The sequence below is a fragment of the Gobius niger genome, assembly GCF_951799975.1.
Source record: "Gobius niger genome assembly, chromosome: 18".
NCBI lineage: Eukaryota > Metazoa > Chordata > Actinopteri > Gobiiformes > Gobiidae > Gobius > Gobius niger.
The window spans coordinates 1,348,416-1,354,231 of record NC_136869.1 but is presented as its reverse complement, the minus strand read 5'-3'; the positions used below and the strand labels follow the sequence as shown (position 1 = coordinate 1,354,231).

The window sequence follows — 5,816 nt, the reverse complement described above, 5'->3', positions numbered from 1 at the left end:
ACCACGTGACGGGGTCCTGTGCTGTGATTGGTGTTTGACACGCTGACAACTTTTGGTCACGTTTTGCTCACTACGCCGACGTAAGGAAAGGTGTGTTTTTTGTTTTTTATTTATTTATTTTTTATTATTATTATTTCTTTCTTATGTTATTTTTTTTGTTTAACCCGTGGCATAAATGTGTATAACATTAAAATAACTGTTCAATAAAAATAAAATAAAAAAATAATTAAAAATAAATAAATAAATAAAAATAAAACAATAAAAAAAAGAAAAAAAGAAAAATAAATAAAAAAGAAAAAAAGAAAAAAAGAAAAAAAGAAAAGAAAAGGGAAAAACGTGAAAAATTGGGGGAAAAGTGGAAACATTTGAGGGGGAAAACGTGGAACAAATGGGAAAAGGAAGATAGGAAGATTTTTTTTTTAAGGCTCACTTTTTTTTCACTTTTTAAAAAAATGTTCTTTCTTTTTTTTCTTTCTTTTTCTCTTTTTAAATTTTGTTTTTATTTTTACTTTTTTAAATTCTTTTTTTTGGGCCTTTTTTGTGTTTTCGTCACATTTTCGTCACTTTTTCATCACTTTTTTGTTGCTCTTTTGTTGTTTTGTCACTTTTTTGTGTATCTCTTTTTGGCTAATGTGTTGTGTTTTCTTCACACATTTTTGTCACTTTTGTGTTGCTCTTTTGTCAGTTATTCGTCACTTTTTTTATCATCATGCTTTCTTTTCTCTCTATTTTGAGACTTTTTTCAGGTTTTTTGATTTGGGTAAAATGAGAAAATGGGCTTGGTTCAGGTGGGGATGAAGAGGTTTAACTTGCTATGAACTAACGGCTAAAGCAGCGGAGGCTAAAGCGGCGGAGGCTAAAGCGGAGGCTAAACATTTCAAAATGAGGTTGCAACAGGGGCGGACTGGGACTGAAAAACGGCCCTGGACTCTGGACCGAGTGCATTTTCTCCAGTTTGGCTTTACCCCAATCCAAAAACTTCAGGAAAAAAGGTGTGGAAATAGCAACAAAGCTGAAACGAAAACAATGATGGAAATGTGACAAAAAAGTGAGAAAACATTGATAAAAAAAATTACAAAAATGAGATAAAAATGTGACAAAAAAATTCAAAAATGTGACAAAAAAATTACTAAAATTGGACAAAAAGTGACAAAAAAAATGTGACTAAAATATGATAAAAAATGGATGAAAAATTGACCAAAAATTTCTCCAGTTTGGCTTTACCCTAATTCTTGGGGGAAAAAGCACCAAAACAGCCACAAAAAATGAGAAGAAAACAAGGATGTAAACGCAACAAAAATGTGACAAAAATGTGACAAAAATTCAACAAAAATGGAAAAAAAAGAAAGAAAAAAAAAACATACAAAAGGTGACACAACACAGCAACAACGCCAGGAAAAAAATCAGTTTTGTGGGTCTTAGCTTTCAAATGAGGTGTTCCACAGGCCTATATAACGGCCAAAGAGGACAGAAGGCATTTGGTTCAGGCGGGTGGTGAGAGGTTAAAGGCACACTGCGTAACATTTTGGACTGTCCTGTTCCCATCAGCACAAAACACGGACCAATGACCAGCTCGACACAGAAAACGGTGTTTTTATTAAAGGAAGGATCTCGACTTTAGTCACATCTCCATGGAAACGAGCTGGAGCTTTAAGTGTCCAAATAAAACAAAACAACCTGTGCTGGAGCGGAAGTGTTTATGAATCACTGACCATGTTTGTAATGAGTTATAATGATCAGATCAACCATTATTATTCATAATCTGCAGTAAGTATGTGATACGTTCATGATAAAGTCATGATAATAACAGATAATCAAAGATGTTTTACATGAGGGGGAGGCAGGTTTGTGTCATGGAGGGTCCATGTTCTTCATTCACAAAACACCCAGGGCCGAAACTCACAATGTCGCCCAAAGTAAAGCACCTTTTTCTACAAACATGTTGTGACGGTTTGCAGGGTCTCTGAACTACAGGGGGTTTTCCAATAGGGGGGCAGCCGGGTCTCCCTCCTGACAAGATGGATGTGGGATCTGGGATAAGGAGGGTTTTGTTTTAGTTGAATAGTTCCCGGTCACACAAGGACTTACACTGGTCTGTATAAACCCTGTCTTTGTAAAGGAGGCGAATGACACAAAACCGAGGGTCCACACAGATAACAATAGAGTCCAGCGTGTGGATTTACAAGTGTCCACAGCAGAAACCTGTCCCTTCCCACAGCTCTGGGCAGAGACTTCCAGTTCACTCCCCACAAGGGCGGCTCCACAGCACAAGACCAAACAGACAGTGTTAATTTTGACAACATGTTTTAATTTAGTTTTAGTCTTTTGACTAAAATGTAATGTAATTTTAGTCAAGATTTAGTCGAAAAAATCTTTTCAATTTTAGTCTAGTTTTAGTCGACTAAATTTAAGACTAATTTAGTGGATTTTGCATTGATAATATTCATTATAATCATATTTAATGTTGTTCCTCTGCTTCATGTTTCTGCTCCACATGAACAAAGCTCAGAGCTGATCCTTTAAACATGATCTGAGGCTCTTTCAGACGCTCAATACAAGTTTGGATGATTTTAGTCTCTCCTTTTCATTTTTATTTAGTCTGATTTTAGTCGACTCAAATATCTGGACATTTTAGTCACAGTTTTAGTCTCATGAGAAACTTTTAATTTAGTTTTAGTCCAATTTTAGTCGCTAAAAATATCACTTTGACTAAAATTAAGACTAAATATTTTAGTCGATGAAACGAACACTGGTCACAATGTGAAGTGTGAAACATTGACAGTATTTCCCACATTTCCACAGAGCCTTTTCGCGTCTCTGATTTATGAATAAATGTTTCTTCAAAATTCTCTTGGACTAAAGGTTTTTTGCTGGAGGGCTGAGTTTGGCCCCCGGACCAGGGGCTGGACTGAGACTGAGAAACAGTTCGGCTTTACCCAAATCTAAAAGCTTCTCGACTGGAGAGCAACAATGTAACGGCTCATTTGAAAGCTGAGACCTGATAAAGGGATTGTAACATTTTGTCATATTTTTGTTGTTTTTTCATTCCTTTTTTTTGTCACTTTTTTATTGTGTTTTTGTCACTTTTTTATTGTGTTTTTGTCACTTTTTTATTGTGTTTTTGTCACTTTTTTTCGATCATTTTCTGTCGTGTTTTTGTCACATTTTTGTTGCTTTTTTCCGTTGCTTTGTCGTCGTGTTTTTGTCGACTTTTCATCACATTTTTCGTCACTTTCTGTGCTGCTTTTCCGGCACATTGTTCTTTTCTTTTCATCCTCTTTTTTAGATTTGGGTAAAGCTGGGTTAAGGCGGGACCGGTGGCCCCTCTGAGCTCTTCCAGGATGGACACACGGCCCGGGCCTGACTGCTCTACATGATGCATTGACTTGAGCTGCTGCTGGTTCCTTCTGCTCCTGTCGGGCACTTCCACAGTGGCTTTAGAAGAACAGCAGAGAAACCAGATGTTTCCTCTCCCATGACGAGTCTGGTGCAGCTCTGACAGTCTCTGGAGCTCAGGACTCAGAGCTCCTCAGCAGCTCGCCAAACAGCAGAAGGTCCAGGTCGTGCAGGTCCTGGATGAAGAGACGAGAGGCTTTGGATCCTTTCTTCATCACAGAGTCTATGACCCGAGCGGCTCGAGTCCTTCGCTCTCTGACGCTCGCCGCGCTCTCTCTCTCTGCCGGGGTCAGGACGCCGCTCTGCAGGAGCCGGTCCAGAACCTGGTCCAGCACCACCTCCGTCACTCGCTCCACGAAGCCCAACCGCATGGAACGCAGGCGCTGCTCCACCGACGAGTCCGAGTCCACGAGCAGCTCCCGGAACGAGGCCGAGGCCGAGGCCACAGCGTCCGCCGTGGTCAGCTCCTCCATGATCACATCTGAGGCGCAAAGAGGGCACTTTACATCAAACTGACTTTAACTGTTCTGTGTGTCCACTGTAGAAAGACACGACTGCTCTGTGTTCATCAGCACAAGATAGAATAGACCTGAGTATGAGGTGAAGAATTAAAGCAGGTGTTAAAACAGACTCAAGAAAACAAACTGATGTTAACCTCTGAACTCCCGCCTGAAGCGAGAGGAGCTTTTTCCTCACGTCAGAAGATTCTTTTTACATCATTTTTTTGTTGGTATTCAACTCATTTTTGTCGCATTTTTGTCATTTTTTCGTCCATGTTTTGTCACATTTTTGTCACAATTTTGTCATTTTTTTTGGTCACATTTTTGTCACATTTTTTGGTATTTTTTCTTCATTTTTTAATATTTTTTTGTCAATTTTTTTTCATTTTTTCTTAATTTTTTTAGATATTTTTTTGTCCATTTTTTGTGATTTTTTGGTCATTTTTTTGTCATATTTTTGTAAATTTTTTATCACATTTTTGTCATTTTTTTGTCCATTTTTGTCACATTTTTGTCATTTTTTTGTCACATTTTTGTCCAATTTTTGTCAATTTTTTTGACATTTTTTGTCCATTTTTTGTCAATTTTTGACATTTTTTGGTCATTTTTTCGTCATATTTTTGTCATTTTTTGTCACATTTTTGTCATTTTTTTGTCATTTTTTTGTCAATTTCCTTTTAGGGCACTTTATATCAAACGGACTTTAACTGTTCTGTGTGTCCACTGTAGAAAGACACGACTGCTCTGTGTTCATCAGCACAAGATAGAATAGAACTGAGTATGAGGTGAAGAATTAAAGCAGGTGTTAAAACGGACTCAAGAAAACAAACTGATGTTAACCTCTGAACTCCCGCCTGAACCCAGAGGAGCTTTTTCCTCACGTCAGAAGATTCTTTTTCCATCATTCTTTTGTTGCGTATTCAACTCATTTTTGTAACTTTTTTGTCATTTTTTTTGTCAAATTTTTGTCTTTTTTTGGTCATTTTTGGATCAAATTTTTGTCATTTTTTTGTCTTTTTTTTGTCACATTTTTGTCACATTTTTGTTATTTTTTCATCATATTTTTGTCATTTTTTCGTCAATTTTTTGTCATTTTCTGTCATTTTTTGTCATTTTTTTGTCATTTTTTGTCATTTTTTCGTCATTTTTTGTCATTTTTTGTCATTTTTTGTCATTTTTTCATCATATTTTTGTCATTTTTTCGTCCATTTTTTGTCATTTTCTGTCATTTTTTGTCATTTTTTTGTCATTTTTTGTCATTTTTTGTCATTTTTTGTCATTTTTTGTCATTTTTTCGTCATATTTTTGTCATTTTTTCGTCCATTTTTTGTCATTTTCTGTCATTTTTTTGTCACATTTTTGTCATTTTTTAATAAATTTTTCATCACTTTTTTGTCAATATCTTGTCAATTTTTTGTCAATTTTTTTGTCAATTTTTTTGTCATTTTTTTTGTCAATTTTTTGTCACATTTTTGTTATTTTTTTATCAAATTTTTGTCATTTTTTTTGTTACATTTTTGTTATTTTTTCTTCATTTTTTAATATTTTTTTTGTCAATTTTTTGGTTCATTTTTTGTCACATTTTTGTCATTTTTTTGTTATTTTTTATCAAATTTTTGTCAAATTTTTGTCTTTTTTTTTTGTCACATTTTTGTCCATTTCTTTATCGGGCACTTTACATCAAACTGACTTTAACTCTTCTATGTATCCACTGTTGAAAGACATGACCGTGAGCTGCCGGTTCAGAATGAGCCGCTCACCCGTCAGATCCACCTCATGCTCCCACACTGAGGAGCAGTTCTCTCCACAGATCCTGACATGTATGAGCTTCACTTCTGCCGTCAGACGGATCTGGAACGTGGGGTGGTAGTTGGGGCCGTAGTCCAGGATGAACTTGGCTTTCTGCAAAAAGACAGACAT

The 5,816-nt window shown here is 36.1% G+C and overlaps 1 protein-coding gene across 1 annotated transcript; it reads right to left on the bottom strand.

The window, feature by feature from the left end:
* Positions 1-3,486: 3,486 nt before the first annotated feature.
* On the bottom strand, positions 3,487-5,816 carry LOC306977855 (uncharacterized protein; the record flags this gene model as incomplete). The annotated part of the gene is made up of 2 exons (XM_079576294.1): positions 3,487-3,877; positions 5,657-5,816. The coding sequence occupies 2 exons, from the start codon at positions 5,814-5,816 to the stop codon at positions 3,513-3,515; spliced, it is 525 nt and encodes a 174-aa protein (XP_079432420.1). The 3' UTR covers positions 3,487-3,512.